This window comes from Erigeron canadensis, chromosome 1, assembly GCF_010389155.1.
Source record: "Erigeron canadensis isolate Cc75 chromosome 1, C_canadensis_v1, whole genome shotgun sequence".
Lineage (NCBI taxonomy): Eukaryota > Viridiplantae > Streptophyta > Magnoliopsida > Asterales > Asteraceae > Erigeron > Erigeron canadensis.
The window spans coordinates 36,670,953-36,695,878 of NC_057761.1; the positions used below are offsets into that span (position 1 = coordinate 36,670,953).

A 24,926-nucleotide genomic window follows, 5' to 3' on the forward strand; every position below is an offset into this window, starting at 1 on the left:
TGACCCAAAACCGGTTTCAAGTCGGGCCGGGTTGGGTCAAAACTGGTTTTGGTTCCGTTGACAAAAAACGGTTCGGGTTCGGTTTCGGGTGGAAACCGGTTCTTGTTCACCTCTATGAATGATGTCTGACCACCAATATACAAGTAATATTTTCCTTTGATAAGATTGATGTTACCTTGTTCCATACTTCCATGCATGCTATACAAAATCCTTTATTTACATGTTTTTGTATATTTTATAATTACAACTATGCGCTATGCACAACAGCGTAATAAATATGTACATCGTGGATTCGTGGTATCAACTAAAACTAATTGATATATGTACTTGTGACTACAATCAAATTCACCATGTCCATGGAAGCTGTCTGGAAAAAAACTCTCCCCTAAAGAAATCTAAACTCTATCTTTGTCTCTGACCATCCTTTACACTTGGAAGTCATCAGGGCCGATATATTTTAATTGTCCTCGACACTTGGAGGCGACAAAATGGACACCGGGAAACAGCATCCGAGCATCGACGACATAATACATGACCACAGGGAATTAAAGTAATATCTACTTCATTAGTCAAACAGATTCGGCATAACCATGCGGCTTTAGCCGTGTCAGCTTCTTTTGTTGCCATTTCTGACTTTTCCTGAAATATGCAAGAAAATATCAATGAATAGGTGTTTCTAAACCAACTTTTTTCGTCTTTATTAGAGGTGGGCCATTCTACTCATTTAACTACAACTGGGTCGATTTGAAGTGTTTTTAGCCATCTGTTGTATTTAAATCCATAAAGAACGGCTAGGCACTTCTTTTCAATAAAACTAGATTATTGAGTTATCAATTTAGCATATTGACAATTTATAACAAGATTTTATTTTAAAAAAAGAAGATAAAACAAGCATGTTTGTGGTTTTGCCTGAGTCGGCCAGTGCTGACACAGATCCACTTTATATATCTTTAATTAGTGAAGATGTGAACCTGCTCGAGCAGAAGCGCTGCCTGAGATTCTTTCAATCGCTCTTGCAGGGATAATGTTGACTGGAGGAGCGCTTGCTTGTCCGTGTCCATTCTGATTCCGGCAGCTGACAACATCTCTTGAACTGCTTGAACCAATTCCTCAGATGATACACGACCATGCTGAAGTTCCTTAATTGGTTGTTTCTGTCAACGAAACATTATACAAATTAATAGACTTCATATAATTCAACCATTCCCCATAAACTATTACGACATTCAATATTTAAGAATCTACTTTTAGTTAGGGCAAATAACCTGATTTCTCGAATCCACTACTCTCGACCTCTCTGGTTTGTCAACACGCTCAACTACACTGTCACCATCTTCTGAGTTCACATGTGATGAAGACTCATTCCCAATCGATAAACTTCTAAACGAAAATACGTGCGAAGAAAGGATAGTTTCAGTCTTCCCGGGATACGTTTCAAGATTGAATCTATAAAGTGCTTGTCCTGCTGATGGTCTAACATCCCCGGGAATTCTACCATACTTCAGCTTCTCTCCATTTTGATTTCTCCATGCAACTATCTCCCCTTTATAAAATGGTCTTAACGGGTGAAGTTGCACTTGCATTGCATCTTGCGGAAGAATATCCTTTCCAAGAAAACCATTTCCACTACCCATGCTATCTGTCAATCTTTCATCGGAGGAGATTTGAAGGATATTTATAAGTGCGGTTTCAGACTCGTCTGGGCAAAGAATTAATGAACTAAGTGGGAGTGGGACCTGGGAACCCAAAACATAGCTCACAACAATTGAAACAAGATCGAGAACAGATACGTAACTTGGTGGTTCTGCAACTAATATACAGGTTTTTGACCGTTCAACATAGTAGAGGGTTCGATGACTGGATCCAGTTCCCCATTCTGGAATGGTGGAATGTTTAGATGCACGGGTTATGTCCACAGATTTTGGGAGGAGCCAAAACCGGGTGTACAAGGACTCAACGAATTGCAATTTTTGAGCAATGGACTCGAGTGATTCCTGTAATGTCGAGAAATCTGGACTTTTAGATTGATTAGTGATAGGTAGTGTGTTGAGCATACTTGATACAGCTAGCTGAAATGAATTACTCAATAACTTCCGCTTAACGGTTGCCAATGAAACTGACCCAATCTCTTCAAGAGTACGCGGATGTTTTTCCGTATCAAGCTCCTGGAGAACAATTAATGCTATGAGGCCATAATGCAGAAAAAAAACATGTGCACGGAACAGATAATACTTAATAAGTTAGAAGAACGAATTATATCAGGCAATAGCATGTCATGTTTGCCTCTCTTATTAATATACACTGGAAGACAAAAAGCATTTTGAAACTGACTATTCATTGGGAATCGATTAATATGACCAAACAGCCTTGCATATGACCAAACAACCTTGCATATAAAATAATGAATATTCAAGATTCCATAACATAATATGACCAAACAACCTTGCATATGAACATGGAAGTTACAAAATATGACAGCTACAAAATATGAACATTGAAATTTAACAAATGATTTGTCCAAAAACATCATGATACAAAAATATCTCTTTTCTTATGAGTGTATATAACATTATAACAATGAATTGTTGGTCAGAAGTCTTTCTGATGGGTTAAATAACTTAGTTCCTTAAATTATCACTTTTGTTGCACCATTTATGAATCTGATTCTTCACCCTAATCTAGATAGCCACCATTTATTCCAAGGAAAATGTTTGATATGCCTAAATAATAAGCCTAAACATGTGTCTAAAAATCTAATGTTGACATATGGCATGTTTAAAGGTGAAGATTAAGAAAGAGAATAAGTGTCATCCATGTGTCATCCATTGAATGTTTTAGACATGTTTTTAGGTCTATAAACTTGATTATTGCGAATTCAAAATCACAATAATCAAGCTACAACGCATGTGCAAACATCCCCTTATTTGACTAAAGGTGTAAGATATATAAATAACTAAAAACAAATAAGGTAAGGATCTAGGTCTAGTACCTCCACAACAACATCAGAAAGCTTTCTTATGTGAAAGGCCAAACACAATCTCTCAGAAACATCAGGGTGAACAAACCTCAGTCTGGAAGAATCAACATATCTCACATACCGAGACCCATAAGGATCGATATAAACACAGGAATTTGCATGAACTAGTCTACAACCATCATCAGGCACAATCAACTCTGATTCCCAGCTAGAATCTATGTCTTCATCATAGAGGAAATGTAGAAGTTCCATCACTGCACGGAGCTCATTTGGATTAAGACGTTGATACCCACAAGAACTTTGTAAATTTGAAAGAAGATCCATTGCGCAAGAAATAGTTAGCACATCCTGGAGACCCAGTTCTTTGAGAATCTTGACGAACGGCAAGTACCGTGAAGGAAGTTCAAATACAAATGGGGAAAGGTTTATTGTCAGGCGGGCAAAAAGTGAACCAGAAGTCACTAAGCGGGTTCCATTAGCAGCAGGGATAAAAGCCACTCGCTGCAATTCAGAAACATCTAGACAAAAGGAAAAAAAAAAATTCCTCACTTGAATTATACAATATATCATTCTTGGATTCATTATTGTTTATACTATTACTCTGCGAGAACAGCATTAGCTTAATAGATGAAAGATTATAATGTTGTTCTGACGAAAGTTTTTTCACTTGTAACATAGTACGGTGTATGCAAAAGTTATTTAAAGATTTACCCCAAAAGTAAAATAAGACAAATTACTTTTAGATAGTTATAATCACTTACATATCCAACTAATTACAATAATCAAAATCAATGGAGAAGAAAAAATAAATTGAAAATTACCTGTTGAAGATAATGTACCCCAAAGTTTGTCCAGATACTTAAATATCTCAAAAGAAGCTTCCTCAACAGATATTATGCCCGACTCATTAGGCCAATGGGCCAGAGTGTCTTCACCGAAGTTTCGTCCAATTGCCTGCAATCATTATTACCTTCATTAATATCTTATCAAGTACATCCCAGAAGTATCCATTTACTTAAAAATGAATGAAGACAGGTTAGAGGGCCAAATAGGTAAAACAGCATAATGTATATAACTAGCAATGAAACAGTGTCCCGAAAGTAGCCATATGTGTATTTAACGTTCACATTATTAAATCATCCAATAATTGAATTGTTATTTAAACACATACAACTGGGCAATCAGATATTATACATTTATCATTAATACTTTTTTCAAATATTCCTTCCAAGCCCATTTTGACATATTACCCAACCACCCATGTCGACACCTCTAATATGGAAAAAGAGATCACAGTTGATAACCTGCAGGTGTTTTAAAACTGTAGTAAAAGGAGGGGGGCTCCTGAGTTGAAGACCACCCCAAGAGTACTCTGGAGGAACGATACTTTGTTTGGAAATGATGGGAGCAGCACACCATGCAAGTGGCCAGTCCTTCAACAAAATAGCTTCACTATATGAACAAAGCACTCTTTTACCACCTTTCTTCCCACTTACAGACGGAAACCCTTTCTCTGCAGGAACACATGCAATCTTGCCAAGCATATTACAGAAACCACTCCCATAAAGTACAGCAAAATTTGCAAATATTGCACCAATGAGAGTTTCAGCTAAAGACCATATATATAAAGAAACTTCACTTCTTGTGTCTGAAAAATCTTCCTCAAAATCATCAACAACCCCTGAAGGATTCATACTTTCGGCTCCAAGAAACTCTACTCTTCTGGCACATTCTAGAACAACATCTGCATCACCTGTATTCTGAAGTCCCGTTTTCCTAAGTATATTAAGCCATCCATCTGAAACAAACCGATCTCCAGGGAACTTATGAGCCTCACCCGAAAATATGGATGTCAATAATGGATCACCAGGGTCAAACAAGTCTTTTGGTTTATAGAAGCTTCCTGATTCTTCATTGGCACTTTTTACGAACTTGGTCTCTTTTAATGCTTCAATTACTAAAGAATCTTGTAGGAGATCTTGCCGATTCATGAAGATATATTTCAGTATGCGTTCCTGTTCTGGCTGAGGCTTCTCATCAAACCGGGGCAATGCAAACTGAACCAATATTTGTTTATCTTGCAATTCGGTGACCCCAAGGGCTCTGACAAGTTCACTCTTAGAGAAATCTGACCCATAAAAGAGGCATTGCTCGTTGTACGGTTCAAGGGAAGCATTTGGAGCGATCATGTATGTATCTCGGATATTCAACTTTCTGTATGTTCCAGTAACTGTTTTGTAAATCGGTAGATCACGCAACACTTCAAGAGCTTCTCGTGTATAATCAGAGCCATTGGATGAAAAATCAGACGCAAAAAGGGAAAATAGTTCTTCACAGTCTGAAGCTATAAAAGAGGTCAATTCTGGTAAATAACCAGAACTTTTCGCGGCAGAGAGTTTGGATGCTATGGCCTGACCCAATGATTGGCCAACAGCAGGAAAACAATTAAGTGGAGGGGCACAATCTATGAAAGCAACATCAAGCACCGGTATGTTGCATTGATTAAGCATCGAGTACAACCAAGGGTGCTTTTTATTAGTAACTTCAAAAGCCAATTTGTAAGGCTGAACCTCTTCAGTTAAAGAATCCATGAACATGTCATCAGCTTCAAGACCCCACTCGGTAACAGCATTTTCCAAGTCCACATCCATTAGTCTAGGCGGAATGAATATGAGATCACAATGCTTTACACGGCATAAAACAGGTCTACCGAGTAAAGCGGGAACTATCGGCCAATCAGAGAAGAGTGCTAATTCTTGGCTCCCACTGAAACTTTTCCAAAAGAGTTTTGTCCACTCTGGGGATGGCACACCTTCACGACCTAAACTTGAATTATTTTCCCACGAGAACCACGGAGCTGGGCTCGAATCTATGACATGGTTCACCCAATCTGGATGAAAAAGCGAACTCATATGATCGGCAAGCAAACGGGGAGAAAAAATATGTAGTTTCAGTAGCGACAACAAATTATCATTGGTGAAGATCTGGGCCAAAATTGGTCTCTCTAAAATATTTGGATGCACAAACTTTGCAGCCAAAGGAGTCATAAGTGATTGTTGCTGCTTACTTCCGACCCACAGTTCGGTGGATCCCAATTTGATAAGATGACTGGTTGCGGTTGGACATGGTAAGCCTCTAAGCTCATTGGCTACTATTAAAAACTTGTGGTCCATAGTTCTGGTTCGACCATTGAGTCCCGCACCTGACATGCTGTATCTTTCGGATGAAGAACCTCCTCGGCCCATGTCTTCAACAACTCCTCTTCCAAAATCGAACAAAGCCTTACCTATACTAGCTACCATTTCTATTGGGTCTCCTTGGCTAGTTGAAGACAGAGTTGATGAGCTGGAAAGCCTACTCGGCCCAGGGTTGGGTACAAAATTATAGTCTGGATCATTACCTTCCCCAGATGTACTCAGCCCATCAGCATTAGATGGTTCTATAAGCTGTATATCCGACAAGCAATACTCAAGAACATCCATGTAAGTATCAATTGATGGAACAATCATCGTCGTTGGAGAGATTCTCAGAAGGTCACGGACCATTTTCGGTTTAATCTCTCGTACATTGAACCCGATGGCCTGAATTTCAGACACCAATTCCCAAGGAACTGAAAATACTGGATAATGCTCCTTTACAAAAGAACAAACTGTGGCAGGTAACACATTGCCACCAATCGTACTTCCAGGTTGGGAAAGAAACATACCCTCTTCAGCTTTTACTAGATTTCCAGAATACAGCTGCCAAACAGGAAGGTCAACTAGGCGAGAATAGAATGGCTTAATGACTTGGTCAACAAAGCAGTTCCAGTCAGCTTTAAGGTTATTTTCCAAAACCAAATCATATGCATCTTCGGTATCACTGAGTATTGGTTTCCCGCTGGATGAGGGCCAGAAGGAATATATGTGACTCCCACGTGCGTTCAGTGCCATATTGATGGCATGGGTTACTCGGGACTCTAGTGTTGAAGTTGATGGATCTCTTTTTATTCTGAACATTTCTAACACTAATCTTACATACGCATCCCGCACACAAGTCATGAGTTCTCGATTCCATGCTTCAATCAACTGATTTCCTGCATCAGGCTGTGCCCTAAATAAAGATTCGCTATCTTGATACATAAAAATGTAACGACCTCGATTGTGACGCACAAGAAAACAGCCAAGAATAGCAACAGGTGTATTAATACAGTTAGATAGGGGAAGAGGAGACATGATGGAGCTCATTGAGTGTGCGTCAGCAAGATGTCCATTTCTTAAAATGTGTACAGCCACACCAGCAACAGGCGTAAGGTTATAAGCTAGATATCGCCTGCAATGAAAAATAAAATATAACAATAGGAGAAGGTGCACGTATTTTAATTATTAAAAGTTAATACCTATCGAGAGCCATGTTTCTTGTTTGACCAGAACCTAAGCTAAGTACGACAAGCCATCGGTCCACAACCATAGTTCCCATTTGGTGCAAATTTATATCTACAACATGCAACTTGACCGCAGAACTAGATGTACCAAATATATTGGATAGCTGAAACTTTTTCCATTTCTTTTCGGAAAACGGATTCCTTAATGTTGCATGAGACAAATCCGCATAGATTAAGAAATCTTGGGAAGGCTTTGAATCTTTTTTCTCCCAAGTAGATAATGAAACCTATAAAGAGAGTTGCAAAAAAGACACTAGTAATTAAGTACAATAGCTATTAGCGTCACCGACATAAGCTTCTCGAATTCTATAACCAATAACTTAATATCATTAGAAAAACAGGGTTCTGATTACCTCTGAAACTGTCTTCAAAAATACAAGTGTTCTAGACGCATGCTTGATGAAACTTTCAAATATCTGTGTTATTTCTGTCCACTCAGACTCATCTGAAACGAGGTTTGATGAAATTGGCATGCGTATAACTGTAGAATCAGTTGACCATGGAACTTTTTGACCGACAAACATTGGAGTAAACTGATCATGAAATCGTTCTGTCAAATTGGTGCCTGCATTTAAGGAAGAAAATTAGGTAACCTAATTAGCAAATACATAATAGAATTGGCTAAACCATAACAAAATATATAAATACCTTTCAAAGTGAACATCTTTGCAGCAGGAGAATGACTTGAAGGTGAAGCAAAAGCCATACCACGAGGATCAAACATGTATAAAAAGCCACCAGATACAACCGAAGGGAGATCAGTAACAGAATAACAGCTCATTAACCCTAGGCCATAATTTAGCATATCACCCCTCAAACCCCATGGAGGAAGAAATTGGAGGCTTGATATTTCTTCTGTACTCAAGGTGGCTCCTTCCAGAACAGCAACAAGCGCAGGCCCTTGAAAGCCTCCTGTAAAAGATAGCCACCGGAAAAAAACTTAATCCAGAACTCCAAAATTTTGTCATATATATAGATAATGGGAAACTATTAGGCTACATAATCATGCAGCTAACTTCCTGCATTTTCCACATACATGCAATGGGTCCTACGTCTAATGCCTACATATGTGTGTGTGTGTGTTTTGTTTTTTTTTTTATTTTTTTATTGGGGGGGGGCAAGTATTTTTTCATTATACATTAAACATTAAAAAATTCGGATGTAGGGGTATTTCACCCAACTTAGGGGTGTGATAGCACCACCCTCACTTTTCCCATATATATACATATGACTTCCATAATCAGATTTGAAAAAAATATAATGATATATATTGAACACTTAGACAAATCTCCCGGGTTCAACTAGCCCGGCCAATTTTGAACCCTTCAAAAAACCTGTCCATTACATGACCACCCATATTGCGACTTCTATTTGCAGGTAAAGTAGATTTCGCTGTATCTTATCATACTTTAGATATGAAATAAGTGTACATGGCATAAAGTTCATTTCAATTGCCACAAAAGTAACCATTCCATCAATTCAAATTGAAACAGTACCTAAATTTTGCTGGAGCAATGACTGGCATGCATGTTGTCGTTTGTCAAATATTACGTGAAGCTTTTTGGCTTTACAGCAGTCGGCCAATTCAATTAGATCATACAACAAGAAATCTTTGCCCCCATACAACTCAAGAAGATCACAGATTTTAGTATAGTCCATGCAAGGTAAATCTTTTGTCATTTCCTCACTGTGCAAAGAGATGGATCTAAGAGACTGGATCCCTAGCCTATTTGCCAGATCATGACTGATGGTAGAGTGTATGACATGTTTCCCCATAGGAGCTGAATTATCCATCCAAGGTGCATCATTATACATAACATCTCGCGCAGCCATTAGAACTCCTCGATAGTCTGGGACAAGTAACGGACTATTGGAAGATTCAAATATTCCTCTATCCAATTGACAATCTGCAACCGCTTCTAGAACACACAGAACAAAGCTCAACTGATCTTCTGAGAGTGGTAATCCTTTAACATCGTTTTGTAAACGTAGAAGAACATTAGCATAGTCAAAAACATCAAAACTTTGCCTAACTCCCAGTGCCAGAAGCAAATCTCTGAAAAGCGATAACTCAGAAGGCACGACATACAAGTATGGACTATATTTTACAGGTGAATCGAACGCAAGAGCTTCAACAGTTACAAAATCATCCCCAATCCAAACCCAGGAAACACCATTAAGAGAAGCTTTTAGAATTTCAAATTCATCATCGCCCACATATTCCTGCAAATTTGAATAAAGAATGGGAATATGCTCCTGTAGAGAAACTTCAAATTCAGGATTCAAATCAGAATGAATCTTGAGTTGTGCATAGGAGTTGGATAGAGCAACTAGTTGAGTAGACAAAATACTTATATGTAACCGATCTGTCCAGCCAAGCTTACGCTGTAAATACATTGAATTACATTCACCGTCTAGTATGTGCATCATCGATGAACAGAGCCACATTTGTGATTTTGGCCTGACAGTATCCGGAGCTGCAATATCCTGACCCGATACCAACCATGGAAGTTCCTTTATAGGTGGTTCAACATGAACAGGACACCAACGGATGGCTTTCAGTTCAGACCAAAACTCTTCTCTAGGCATTTCATGGCCCTCATTCTCTGCATCATCTGCCAAGCTGATGCCACTTTCTGCAATCTCAACCTCTTCAAAGTTGAATTCAACCTCCTCACCTGAGAGCTTGGGTATTAATGCATTTAAAGACTCAAGTAATATCTTCCCTTTTGCAATAGCATTGGGATCCATTTCATCATGCCACATAGAGACCGACCTAGCAGAGTCAAGCAAACCCTGAATTCCTAAACTTTTCCTTAATCCAAGGGTAACTAGTGTCTCCAAAGTTTGTGATTCAGAGAAGCTTCCAGAAGGAAAGAACAAGTCTTCATGCAGAAACTTATGTAGCTCAGGTACACGGGGATCATATAGCCTATAAATATTGAAGGCATGTCATGTATGTACATGTAAATATGTAGAACAGAACTAATCTGGAAAGTGTGTAAAGACAATAAGTCAAGAATGTACCTGTGTGGTTCTCGTAAAGATCCCCCATTTGTGAGGACAAAGGGGGTCATCATGAGTTCATTTTTGAAGGAGCTGTCTTCCTTGATCAAAACACGGATTTCGTCAAGAATAACTGAGAGAATTTCCTCTTGAGAGACGAGTTCTGACATCCGACTAAATACATGAACTTTATAAAATTGTACTCGAGAAGGTTCACGAATATCTAAATATTTTTTCAATAATTTTCTTTCTTTCTCCGAGTCAATACGAATAAAATCATCATTCAAAAGAACCTCTAGAATACCATCGGGTTTAAGCCATTTAGTAGGTTCGGATAAAGATACCAACCTTCTACTCTTGAAGGTCTCAAACATTGGAATTTGTTTGATGATATTGACATGAGAATCATTTAATAATCCCTCAGAGAACCACTTGGATTGAAGAATGAAACTTCTAAGCTCGTGCAACTCGCCCTCTGACGCGTAGATGAAAAGACCACCTACTCTCTTAGGTTCACTAGCAATTGACATAATTGCATTTAGAACACCACTTGCTGTTGGAGACTGCACGTACTTGTTCAAATGTGGATGTTCCAGTTGAAGGTCATGCCTCAACAATAAACATCCAACTTTCAGTAACAGTGATGACATGTTCTCACTCCATCCATCATCTTCGATCACATATGAATTCTCAACAAGCTGCAACAGATGATCATTTCCCACAGGTAAAATCGGCCACTTAGAAAATATCGATAGATCATCACAGTTTGAATTTAAATAATTCCATAACAACCTCATCCATTCCAAAGTAGGTTGACCTTGTTGACCCGGAATCCAAGTCACCTGCTTCGCATGCATCCATTCTGCAGGAAGTATCCTTAGAAAAAGCTTTTCAAGCAAACAGCAATTCAAAAACGAAACATTAAAAAAACCACTGTCGGCTATATCACATAATTTCCCATAAACAGTATCAGAAACTTCAGAATCCACAAGTTGGTTTGCAACAGAATCTTTCAAAAGATTATATGCATCTCCACGCACCAAATATATTCTATCACTTAGCCCTCGTTTCTCGATGCCAGTAAACAAACCATTGGAAAGAGGCAGCAGGGGCAACCCGTATATGCTATCGGTCTGAATAGCAGTTTTCAAATCAAGCAGACAATACTCAAGTGCTAAGAGCATTCCATTCCGATCACAGAATTCACGTTTCCGGCGAACCAACAAAGTTCTTAGCAACTGGGGTGTGAGAAAATGCAAAGACGGACAGAACTCCATGAATTTTTCCACATGAGGTTTTGGGATCGTTGTCATTGGTAAACCCGCATCTGATAATGCATCCACAAGATCGTTGGCCTTCTCAAATGTAAAATCAGGGAAAATGGCTTGTTTGGTTGATATCCATTGACCACCTCTTGCTTTAGTAAATAATACACGAAGACCCGTATCAGCAACAAAGTTATAAAGCTTCTGAACCATTGATGTCCATGGTCCTGATGTCGCAGACGTCGGCCAGAAAGAATAAAACAAGTCAGAGTGCTCAATTTCCATCGTCAGCTTTTCAAGCAAGTGACCATAAGCTGGTGCGGCAACTTCTTCTAGAAGGTACACATTCCATTCTGAGCGTTTTTTGCCACCACCCGCCATGTCGTTCCCAAACCATATATCCCTTCGGTTAGATGATAACTCAAAATATGCATTGACATGCACCGGAAGACCCGTAGTTATTGGAAGTGGTAAAAAACAGAATGCCTGCCCCTCAAAATTCTCTTTAACTTCACGAGAATCTTCAGTTTTTATACAGGAAGCCACACAGGCCCATGGAATGAATTTATGAGATCTGTTATCTTTAGCTTCAGACTTTCGTTTACCATGTCGGCCATCAAAGCATTCACTAGTCAACCAGATATTTGACTTTTCTTCAGATGAGCTTTTCTCGGTCAACAAAAGTTTTTGACTTTTCCATGGCAGATCCATGTCATTAGATTTTCTTAACTTGTTAAGGAAATGATTTTGTTCTGATCCATCTCGATGTTCATGCATGTAATTAACCATAAGCTGAAATGTTTTTGTTTCAGCTCCATCTTCAGATTCGCCTATATGTTGCTTATTGACTCGATGTATCAGCTGCATCTCACTACCAGCCCCTTCTTTCGTATAAATGGCAATAGTTTTCACATTACGTAAGAAGAGTAATGTCTCGGAAACAACCTTGGCAAATGATGATAAGAGCGATGTTACATCTTGTGGTGAGTATGCTTCCTTTTTTATCTGACTCTTTGAAGCAACATTAGAATTTCTCAGGGGAAATCGGAAGAGCGTGCCTGGAAATGATTGTTGCATGTCACATCCAAAGTGAAGAAATGGTGCAAATTGGTCAGGAAACTGTTCTAGAATCTTCCTGCCAGCGAATTTGATCCGCAGGCCAGGATGGGAAGGAGATATTCCAGGTAAGTTGCATGCATGAGGATCAAACAATACAATGTTCTCCCCAGATACAAACGTGGGAATATCAGTGAAGTGGTAAACACAATTGAAACCTAAACCAAATCTTCCGATTGCAAACGGCTTCTCGAGTTTACTTTCCTGACCAATTCGAGAAATTGCATACAAATCTTGAGGACTGAAAACAGAGTTATTGAAACAGTATAAGGCCGGACCTTGCCAATCCGCCATTTCCGGAGAGAGAACAGATGAAGTCCCGTAATGGGTGTTATCCAAAAGAAAAGCAACCTCAGAAGCTTTAGCATCTTCTGCATTTTGCACGAGCTCAAAAAGTGTACCGGGTCCATCTGCATACATTTCAAGTATATGTTTCAGTCTAGTGGTCAAAGCTTCATGTTGACCAAACGCTTCTGCAGCTCCCGATAAACTCAGATTCATTGAATCAGCACTCTCGGCAAGCAACATACGGCGGAGTGAACGAACACCAAGCTTTTCTGCAACATCGTTCGAGATGTTACCGTGCACAAATTTATGTGCCGTCCTTTTCATATTAAAGGCCACATTAGATGCATTATTTTCTGAACCAAGTAACCACGGAGCATCATTATAAACTAAATCTGTGGCATCATATAAGATGCATGAAATGTCTGGTAAGTAGATCTTAATTTGCTCATCATACAATTGAACTTCAGCCAGATGTTGTGAAATTATTAATGCTGCTCTTAGCTCTTGTGCATTCAAAGGATTTGAACCTTTGATTCTAGCCATTCTGCTTAAAATTTTGGCAAAATCCATAGGCTTTAAGAACTCCCGGATCCCGAGCTCAAGAAATAAATCTCTAAAAACTGCTAAATCAACGGGTATGACACGTAGATAAGGGGCTAAATGGAGAGAGCCATTGATTACAACTTCTTCTGGTGTTGCAAATCCATCTCCTACCCAAATCCATCTAGAACCCTCAAGTACAGCCTTCACGATATCCATCTCCTCTGAGTTCAGCATGTTTAATAGTATCGAGTATATCCTCGGCATTGCTAAAGCCAATTCCTGACGAAGCTCAGGATCCGATACACTTTCATTGTTCTTTCCGAGCTCAAGAAGTTGGGCAGCAATAACACTTCCACCTGGTGGAGATGACCAACCGAGGCAACGAGATAAGGCTGTTGAAGAGCAATCACCATCCAATATCCGCATGCTTGCAGAAACCAGCCATATATCTGAGTAAAGTCTCACGAGTTTTGGAGGAGCCACCATGGATGAGACAACAGGCCATGGTAATGACTGAAATGGAGAAGAAACTAAAACTGGGCACCACGAAATTAGCCGTAAATCAATCCAGAACTTCTCCAAATCGGATTTTTGATTACGTGACCTAAATGCACTGGCGGCCCGTGAAAACATCCTGTTCACTGTTCCTTCATTACTGGGCAAGTCGGGTAACCATTTTAATGCATTTACTTCTAGATATGAAAGAAGTACTTTTCCTCTAAAATGTGCCCGTTGTTGATCATTGTGTATTAAACGCTCCACTTGTCGAGCACTTTGTATGACAGCCTCTGGAGACACATATGTCCTTAACCCCAAACCTTGCAACACATCTAAAACAGTAAAATCCTCAAAAGCACCCGTAGGAAAACTATCGGAATCTTCCAACAAATCATATAACTCTTCATTCCGAGGATCATAAAGCACTGCCGGACTTTTCAACAAACCACTGGCAGTTGGAACAAATTCCAGATTAGCCACCTGTGCCCTAAAAGTTGGGTCTTCTGCTGACAAATGTGGTAACTCCAGCAAAACTGACAGCATGGTGTGATCGCGAAACTCACCTGGCATTTCTTTAAGCTGATTAAAAACATATTCTTTATAGAATCTGGCCTTCCCCATACGCTCGATACCATAAAATTTATTCAAAATTTCATCTTCAGTACCAGATGAACTCCAAAGAAAATCATTACCAAATAAGGACTTAGGACATTCAGATGGTGGCAAAAAAATTGGCTCTTCTAACTCGGAGTACTGAAAGTTTTCTTCGCGGCCATATACTCTAAAAATAGGAAGTCGCATACATGTCCTTATGTCAGACTCAGACATATTGTTTCCGAAGTACCATTTTGGATCAAGAAAAAAGTGACGAAGATCATCCCTCTCGGAACCATTCAGGTTTTGAAGAAAGATTTCCTTGATACCATCACTTGAAGAGACAACATCAAAGATTGACTTCAAGACTCCCGCACCGTCAGCTACCAGGACATAGTTGACCAAATCAGGGTGATAAACGCCATGGGCTATGTTGAGTATCTTGCATCCCACTTTAACAAGAATACCCTGCATCTTGTCAGACAATGTATCCACATTTAACAGCTTAATCTGAGTGGATGGTCTGTAGAGATGACCAGAGAGAGAGGGCAAAATAGGAAAATCACCAAAAATGGATAACCGCTCACAATTACCACGAAGATATTTCCAGAATAGATGAAACCATGTGGTACTGGGATGATTCAAATTCGATTCTGGGTCCCAGAAAACCGCGGTGTTATACTTCCATTCAGCTGGGACAATTTTTGGGAACAACTGAATGAAGATGTTAACATCAAAAACAAATATGTTGGTGGATGGAATTTTAGCAACTGACGCAAGTCGACTTGATATGTTTTGAGGTATATTCTGATCAATTACCCTATCAGGAATCTTTTGTAGGAGCATATACTCCAAATCATCACAGACAAAATAAGATGCCCCTTTTGAAGCTTCAGAGAATGACCCAAATTCACCACTAGCTAAAGGAAGCAAAGGCAAATCATACGCATGCATAACAACATCATCATCGGTCAAATCTTCAAGACAATACTCCAACAATACAAGTTTGAAAGATCTACTTAAACTTCTAATAACTTTCGATTTCCTTAAAAAATTTCGTACTGAATCAGGAGTTACTACTTTCACCTGAACACTAGACACAAATTTCAAAAGCATGTCACGCAATTTGATAGGCAAATGAACAATTGGTAATCCCAGATGAACAAGAGCTTCACCGAGGTCTTCACTCTTACAAAACTCACAATCATGAAGAAAAGCTTGCACTGGTGACACCCACTTCCCCCCATCAAGATCAGAATGCAATACGGGGGAATCACCAACGTTTTTATAAAATTGTTCCACTAAAATGTTCCATGGCTCCTCAAAGGAGCCTGTAGGCCACAAGGAATAATATGAATTGGTGGGACCCAGAATAGGTTGAACTTGAAGGAGTAAATTCACAAAAGAAGCAGCAACAACGTCCTCTAATAGAAGCCTGTTCCAGAGAGACCGTATTCTGCCACTTCTGTCCATGTCAGCTCCGTACCAAATACCACGTCGGTTTGACGAAACTTCAAAGTACCCATTTATTTGCACACTCATTCCAGTTTTTACGGGCAAAGGAAGGAAACAAAACGCTCGACCATCTTTAAGGACATCAGGCTGTTAGAGATGAACAGATTAAAAACAAGTGAGATTGTAGTAATCTAGGATGCAAGTGGGAACAAAAGAGAAGTCTAACTAGGCAATGTTGCAGAAGTCACTAGGCGCTCTTAGGTCGGCCGACTAGGGAGTTGGGAGTACTCGGGCTTATGCGAGTACTCGGGGGGTCAAAGCGGCCAAGATGGGGAGTACTCGGAGTGATCAGCCGACTCAGGTCTACTCGGCGGCCTACCTTGTAGCGAGTACTTCTAGAGTACTCGGCTTGACTCGGGGAGTATTGCAACAGTGTAACTAGGTGACAATTTCGACCAACTTTCTTAAGGATTGCTCGATCTGGGTCATGTTTAATCCCTTACAGGTCAGATGGGTGAAAAGAACAATACTAGCTGAAGAAACAAAAGGATCAAATGACAAAACCAAACAAAAAGATCAAATTATATAACCAAGTCCAAAGTTACCCATTTGTAATACATACACACCTCCTAAGCAAAGTATTCCATAGTTGATTTCAGTGGGATATCGGTTAACAGTCCTCCAGAATATCGGTTCCAATATCATCGGTGATATTTACCGATATCGGTGGGATATCGGTATTCCTTGTTTTTTTTTTTTCGTCCAAACCTAAGCACAACATGATAAACACTACTTTTTGCAAGGATAAACACTAACCTATCAAATATAGCATTTTCAAGTTCGACTTTTGATACTTCTATCAAGTGTTGCTCCTAATTGCTACGTTCAAATAACTATATTATTAAAGGTCAACCTGCTTTTTATATATACAAGAAATCGTACTCGCACAATGTGCAGGAATGACTTCTTTAAGTTTAAAATATTTGTAAATTTCAGGTAGGACACCCCACAAGAGGTGATGGCGAACGACTTTGCCGAATATTGATTCCGACTTTGGATTGTCTAAAACACTGATATATAAAATTTTGTTTGTTATTTATTAGTAAAATATTTAAATATAGGAATGAATAAGTAAAGTAAATACATCAAAAAAAAAAACATATACAACTGACTTGAATACTTACCATATATAAAAAGTTCTTAATTTTTTCAAAAATTAAGACACTTCATTTATGCTATATAAGAGAGTATAGATATATAGATATGGATGTCATGATTTCACATTAATTCATTAATGAACATACAAAAGTTGGCCGGAAAGTGTTTATGGTCAACTCAACCTGTCTCTGACAATTTTCAGGCATAAAGTACATTATGACGTGAACATGTTACCAACCCACCCATTGGCCACATCCAATGCAAATAATTCCACAGCATGAGGGTGGGAAAGAAAGAGTAGACTAAACAATAGGCTAAAGTGAACATTACCTGGGACATATTGTCTGAGATGCATGCCGCCACTGCTGCCCATGGTAGTAGGTGAATGTCGTAATCTTTAGACATACTTGCAGCAAAAGAACCAATTCTACTGGATGATGATGCCATAGTCTGCACTATATAAAAAGTATCCACCCTCTTTTCTCCACTTATACTTTCACTGAAAAAATCCAATAAAAATCCATCTGTTTTACTTTCTGATGAATTTATAGACTTTGATAATCTCAAAAGTGTCTGGCGATGCCAAACAGTATCATTATCTGCTAACTTGATAGAGCAGGAGTAAGTTTGTTTCGGTTCAGTCATCTCAGGATCCCATACAAACATTTCAATAGATATTACACTCTTCAGGAATAGAAGTGAGAAAACTCCTTCCTCAAAAAGCTGATTAAACATTAGAGAAATATCATCTGCTAAATAGGCTTGCTTTGAAAGCTTACTATTTTCCGCTTGCTCTTTATTTCTTAAAGGAAAACGGAATATAGTTCCTGAGAAAGAAGATTCCATGTCGCAACCAAAAGCTCGATATGGAGAAAGTTGGTCTCGGTATTTAGAGATGGCTGATGAAGTGACATACTCGATTCTCTTACCGGGGTTTAATGTGGAAACATTTGGAAGGTAATCACCCTGAGGATCAAATAGGACTACATATTTATCACTGACGAAAGATGGCAAATCAGTCAGATGGTACACCGAGTTGAAGCCAACACTGAAAAAAAAACGATGATAAAGGAATGGTTAAATAGTTACAAATTAGTTGACAGAATTATGATTTTCTAATACTTATTTATTATTCTATATTGTGCAAACGAGCAAACGTCAAGAACCCAATAACTGAAAGAAAAAAGAGGATCGGAATATACAATAAATACTAAGAGCTAACTCACATAAGCAATACTGAGCCTACACAGACTTTAGGCATCAACACAATCATATAAACTTCCTGTAAAGTGTCGCTTAAACTTTTTAGCCAAAAGGCATTGGTGGCGCACGACGACACCCAGTTAGCACTTATTATTAGCATCCCAGTCAATCACCCTTCCAAAATATCAATCTAATTGATAAAATGATAATTTACTTCTTAAAACACCTTGTATCACTCATATAAATAATCCCTAATTGTTTCCGTAACATGCAAGTGATGCGATGTTCTAATTGTTTCTAACGTACCATATGATGATAAATAGCAGTCTTAATCTATAGCCCTCTAGTCAACGACAATTTTAGACAACTTGGGCCTCCATCGTTTGGGCACTTCAAACCAACACTACTTTATTTTCTAATGTTTCTATTTCCTACTATCACAGGAAAACTTAGATTCTTAAAGATTTACTGTCTTATCATTGCAATACAGCTCCACCAATCGGGTTGAAGAATCCACCGATTACTATATCCCATATCAAGTCCCGGTTAACATGCAAACAGATTAAGCATCACTTAATATTTTGCTTCAACTAGATCATGAGACCACACCGTGTTTCTTGCTTTTCAATGCAATAAGGTTCTTAGTGTAGGAGCTACAATAGTAGTATAAGCATGTATCACAAGATTAACCATATGTATGTCGTGATCATAGTACACAAGATAGTTTCCTCATGTTAGTGTATGAACTTCAGCATCACAGTGATTAAGTTCATCGGGAAACTAGTAACATTTATCAAGAAACCAACAACTGATTGACCTAAGGTATTTAGCTTGCCTAACATCCTAGCTAGCATATTTACCCAGACCATACTGATACTTCTCCATCATTTGGATCTAGTTTAATTAGAACAAATGGTAAATTAGCTATTGTCAAGCAACACATCTCGACAAGAGTGTCAAGAGCATACTTCCATTTAATGAAGAATGATAACCTTCTATAGAGATTTTGGAAATAAACAAGGATCCTAATTTCTTTCGGTAATTGGTAAAAACCTCTGTTTGCATTAAAACAAATTTTAAAAGCGACAATCCTTTTTCAAATTATGTTCACATATAATAACTAAAAGACCAACATTATCAGCCATTGACATTGTTCTAATAGGAACAAAAAATGTGGCTCAAGTACGAGTTATACATTGTGACGGACATACCAGATTACCAGCGACATTACCGAAACTATATGAACCTGAAGGGTTGCACGTAATGCATGCATCAAAAAGCAGAAAGCAACATAGTAATCAAATATTCATATAGGATTAAATATGCATATGTGCATGACACATCTAGGGTTGATTCAAATATGGATTAAATATGCTTACACGCATCTAGGGTTGATTATAAAGTGTTACCATGAATAATGACTTAAACTATGAAAGGTTAATACATGTTCCACTCAATGAGCAAATGGACGAATTTTGGGAATGGAAGTTGCGGCCATGACTTTGGAAGTACAACTCAAGCACATTATGGCCAAGTCTAACCCGTGATTTCGGGCTACCCAGAAGGGCTTTTTTATTCAAGTTTATAAATGACTATGAGAATTTTAGGGTGCTGTTGGCACCTACTTAAGCACCCTATAGTCATTGTGAAGGTGCTAATCTGCTCCCCAAGAGACCTTCACCATATTTGAATGTGTCAAAGACTCAAGCTTTTCTCACATACCAAGCTAAGAGAGCTAGTACCTTACATTGTCTACAACATTGTTCAATTAACTTCAAAAGGCACCTACTTAGTGCTTAGAAAACATTCTTTCACATTGATACAAATATATCCAAATTCAGATTAAACAAACTTTTGCTTACATTCCTTTTATCCTTTTCCCTTTCAGTAAATAAAGATTCATCATTTCAACATTTCATTAAACGTATACTTGCATTAGCGCGCGCGCACACACACATATATATATAACACTAAAGCAAATGTCGATAGCAAACAAAATTTCGCCCTAATCTTTAACTACACAATCCTAACTTCATTTTAGCAACTAAATGTGAAGCTCAATATACACCTATACATACACAAAATACCGTATATATCGCAGAAAAAACTCACCCAAACCGACCGGTTTTCCATGCCTGATTCTGTTTCCCACTACCACCAATTCTCGAAATACTAACAAAATCATCTTCAGTAAAAACAGCATTATTATAAGCCAACAAAGCAGGTCCTTGCCACTGAGCTAGCTCCGGCGACAGCAACGAATCGGTTCCGTGCGTTCGCCGGTCCAAACACAAACACACCTTCGTGGCACCGGCGTCATCGGCGTTCTGGATAAGCTCTTTTAAAACAGTCGTACCTTCAGGATAATTCAATAAAACCTCACGGATTCTTCTTGTTAGATCGACTTTTTGGCCGAAATCTTCTAATATTAGTGATTCATTTCTATTATTATTGTTATACATTTTTTGTTTTTTTGGTGGTGGTTAGTTAGGGTTTTGATTGATGAATTTGGGGAAACATTTGGGAGGTTTTTGGTGAATTTATATATATAGGTTTGGACCGACTGTGTGTAAATGTGTAATGATCGGTGTGTATTGACCGACTTTGGTTTTGTTACTTCGAGATGAGGAAAGAATTACGAGGAAGAAAATTTCGAAGTCAGATTAGATTGTTAATAAAGGTTATTTCCCGGATAAAATTATCTTTATATTTACTATATTTAAAAGAGATGTTTACACCACCAATTTTATTTTGTAATACACCTCTAAATGTGTTTTAAAGTATTGTACTGTATAACTCAATAAAACTTATTTAGTGGTGTATCGTCAAAAACTGGTGTACATATACTTGGACATATTGACCCAAATTTCCTATTTGACAATGAATTTTAAAATACAAATATTATGAATTTAGTGTTTGAGGTCAGGTGTAACACAAAACTTTGAGTTTATCTATATCATCATTTATTACTATGAATAAATGGGTTTAAAAAACAAATATAATACAATATGATATATATTTATCGATTGTAGTATTATGGATTAAAATTTAGATACTCTATATGTTGAGTTTTGGATTCGCTGACTAAACTTGCTCGTAGCGAGTCCAGTGACTCTTCAGCGGGTTAGATGTTGCCCAAATTGTTGGTCAATGCGGAAAGATTTCAAACCAGATGAAAACAAGAGTCACATGGTGGTTCTTTCAACTGTAAAATACCTTATATGGCAAAGATACAAGTTGGGACCAAAACAAAGGTTTTCTCTCTCATACCCGTTTTGGTAAAGAAGACAAGGGCTCTTGGATAAAAGTACAAGGAGCCAATGAGACATCGACAACCACCATCTATCACCATTAAAGGAAGGCTATGATTGACCTAATTCCTCCTCTATAAAAGGCAACACTACCGCATTGTATCAAGTGTGTTTCTCACCTCAAAAGTGTGTGTCACTTGTAATTGTAAAAGTTTTTAGTGTGTCTAGACTTAGCAATTACTTTGTTCATTTGTATTCTTGTAAGCCAAGTTTGTAATATCGATCATGTATTCATCGTTTAATCAATAATACATATGATTATACTTGCATAGATTTATTACATTTGAACTTGTCTTTGTTCTTGTTGATTACCTTCTTATTTATTCTCTTGTCTAGCTTAATTATAACATAAGTTGTGCATTCGTGGACTGTCACTATAATATAAATCAAAGTTAAAAAATTGGAATTCAAATATATTAAATAGATATACTAAAATCAACTTGGAAATTTGCTAGCTGAATAGCCACTCCATCGGTCAAAATACTCCAAAAATTATCTGCTCAAAGAAGAAACATACGAAAATTAACTCCATATAAATATTGATTGCAGTTTACCCCTTTTTTTCAATTTTAGTTAAATAAAAAATTTACAGTTTCCTATATAATAAAAGTGTAAACTATAAAAAGTATAATTAATTATTTTTAAATTGGGTTAAAGTGTAAATTGGTGATGGAAAATCAAAAAAGTGTAAGTTAATTATTTTAAATTTGGTTAAAGTGTAAATTGGTGATGGGAAACCAAAAAGTGTAAATTAATTGTTTTAGATTAAGGTTAAAGTGTAAATTGGTTATGAAAAACTAAAAAGTGTAAATTAATTTAGATTAATATTAAAAACTTAAAGGATTAATAAGGATAGAAGATTAGACTCAAGGATGTGGATTAGGGGTGCCAAGTGTACCCCCAACCTCATTTTTTAGTTATATTATAATTAGTATTAAGCTTTTCTTTTTGTCTATTTTTGTAATTTTATAAATATGATAAATTTCTCAGCTATTATGCTAAACACTCAAATATATTTAAAAAGCTACAACTACCAACCATTAGCTAAAAGCTAGTTTTGCCAAACATACATTATTTTCTCGTACAAACCAAACAAAATAATCGACGTATACTATTACAAAAAAAAAACCAAACATGATTAGCTGGAAAAGAATAAACGACTATAACCGATCTTATTTTAAACACTACACAAAAAGTACAATATCCACAGCAACATACGCATACAAAATAATTATAATTATAATAAAACTAAAAAGACTCTAGATTTTTCCAACTTCTAAAATACGAATATTCGCATCCATAAACAAGAATCAGGGCTTTCTCATAGGGAGTTTCTCGTAGGGAGTTTTAAGTTGTTTATGGATGCGAATATTCGTATTCTGGAAGTTGGAAAAAACATAAGTTTTTTTAGTTGCTTATAACTAGAATAATTTTGTATGTGTATGTTGCTTTGGATATTGTACTTTTTGTGTAGTGTTTAAAATAGGATTGGTTATAGTCGTTTTCCCAGCTAATAATCTTTGTTTTTTTTTTTATTTTAATAGTATATGTCGATTATTTTGTTTAGTTTGTATGAGAAAATAATATATGTTTGGCAGAAGTAGCTGATGGTTGATAGTTGTAGCTGAAAGCTGGCAAATATATTTAAGTGTTTGGCATAATAGCTGGAACATTTATCAAATTTATAAAATTACAATAATAGACAAAAAGAAAAACTTAATACTATGCGTGTATATCTATGTTATATTTAAGTTTTAATCCATAATACTACAATTGATAAATACATATATATCATATTGTATTAATATTTGTTTTTTAAACCCATTTATTGATAGTGATAAAAGGATATAGTGATGAATGATGACATGGATAAACTCAAAAGTTTGTGTTACACCTCACTTAAAACAGTAAACTTGCAGTATTTGTATTTTTAAAAAATCGTCAGATAGGAAATTTGGGTCAATATGTCTTTGCTAATTAACCTTGCATGTTATTAACGTAATTTACCTCCTAAAAGCTTGTAGCCTTTTTGTAAGTCTACTACGTTATAAAGCATTAGTTCTTTATTTATTGATCAACCTAATAATTATTTTAATCATAGGATCAAGCCACATGAAAAATCAAAGGGGTGGTAAAGAAAGATAATAAGTGGATTACACATATCAAAGTTTTAGGATATTAGGAGGATTATTAGGCTAAATTTTTAAGAGGATCAATGATTTTTTTTTTTTTATAAATATTTCAATTAACTATTTACATTAATTACTTTTTCATCATTTATCTACACAACTCGACCCTGATTTGATAGTACATGAGAGAAAAGTACTCGCGTGTTACGACGGTGATGGAAGTGATGACGGGGTGGTGATGTAATGGTGGTGGCACCGGTGGTGGCGTGATCTACCTGACGGGTTCCGCACTCGGATTTAAAAATTGAGAAAATGTTTGATATATGTTTTTTTATTTAGTTCGACTTTAGCAAACTTACACAACCCACAATTATTTGACACAAAGTTACGTTGCATGTTACGGACCCCGTTTACATTATCACACGTAAGTATGTAACTATATTTATGCCCTCGGTATACACATTATTGAATTATAGCCTCTACGTATAAATTTAACTTAGTCTTTTTTCTTTAGTTTTTTTTTATATATATATTTTTTTAAATACAAATAAAATTTGTATTTTTATATTTTCCGTTTATAGTTGCATAGCCAACTTACTTAGCTTGTTTTTATTTAATTTTAACTTGTATTATTAAACCGATTAGTTTAACTTATCAAAACAAAAATTATTATTAAAATCTAAATTTATAAGGTAACAAATTTTAAGATTTAATTTTATCATTATAAGTTTAATTTAAATTTATTATTATTATTTAATTTTACTCGCACAATGGGGCGTTGGTCGTGGCGGCGATGATGTGGTAGTGTGGACGAATGTCGGTGGTAGATGAGGCATCGAACGATAGTGTAGACAATTGATTCAAAAATAACTGATGTAAATGGTTAATAGAGATATTTGAAAAGATTAATAATGATTGATTGTATAATTTAATAATTAATGTTACTGAGTAGTTTAGGTG

The 24,926-nt window shown here is 37.1% G+C and overlaps 1 protein-coding gene across 1 annotated transcript; it reads right to left on the reverse strand.

Annotated features, from left to right (window-relative positions):
- Positions 1-138: 138 nt before the first annotated feature.
- LOC122581310 (sacsin) lies at positions 139-21,101 on the reverse strand. The gene is made up of 13 exons (XM_043753519.1): positions 20,639-21,101; positions 17,654-18,371; positions 10,428-16,312; positions 8,897-10,332; positions 8,049-8,312; positions 7,754-7,965; positions 7,356-7,627; positions 4,282-7,288; positions 3,799-3,931; positions 2,990-3,495; positions 1,266-2,165; positions 972-1,154; positions 139-639 (listed from the first exon to the last, which is right to left on the reverse strand). The coding sequence occupies exons 1-13, from the start codon at positions 20,986-20,988 to the stop codon at positions 442-444; spliced, it is 14,064 nt and encodes a 4,687-aa protein (XP_043609454.1). The 5' UTR covers positions 20,989-21,101; the 3' UTR covers positions 139-441.
- Positions 21,102-24,926: the final 3,825 nt, after the last annotated feature.